General features: G+C 37.4%; 1 protein-coding gene across 1 annotated transcript; it reads left to right on the forward strand.

Moving 5' to 3' along the window:
• Nucleotides 1-7: 7 nt before the first annotated feature.
• Nucleotides 8-437, forward strand: LOC105460105 (tubulin-specific chaperone E-like). The gene is made up of 2 exons (XM_011706545.1): nt 8-226; nt 314-437. Exons 1-2 carry the CDS (start codon nt 53-55, stop codon nt 404-406), a joined length of 267 nt encoding a protein of 88 aa, XP_011704847.1. The 5' UTR covers nt 8-52; the 3' UTR covers nt 407-437.
• Nucleotides 438-439: the final 2 nt, after the last annotated feature.

Below are 439 nucleotides of genomic sequence, written 5' to 3' on the forward strand. Positions count from 1 at the left end.
TCAAGAATAGACAAGCGAAATAAATTACCGAAATGGATACAGGAACATTGGAATGGTTTCCAATGTGATAACGGTGGAATTTGTATGTCCGGACGATCCGCGTCAGCCCAGAGGAATTAAGAGGAAGTTACTTAAAGATATGGAAGTGCAAAAAATGATTGGGCTTGCCCAGAGACTTTTCAAAACCGGTGGAAAGATTCCGGCTCTTTCGTTCATCCCACGGAATGTAAGTTTAAACGACAGATCATGTGAAAAACATTTATATTCTTATCAATTGACGTGTAAATACTACCATTATATTGTAACGTTTCAGCTATCAAACGATGAAATCTCGTTGGACAAACCGTTGCAAGAGCTTAGTTATTATTCAATACAGGACGGTGATCAAGTTCTTGTGAGGTGGTGATATCGAATAAATTATATTTATAGACACTGTATT

This window comes from Wasmannia auropunctata, unplaced genomic scaffold (genome assembly GCF_000956235.1).
Source record: "Wasmannia auropunctata unplaced genomic scaffold, wasmannia.A_1.0 LD328913.1, whole genome shotgun sequence".
NCBI lineage: Eukaryota > Metazoa > Arthropoda > Insecta > Hymenoptera > Formicidae > Wasmannia > Wasmannia auropunctata.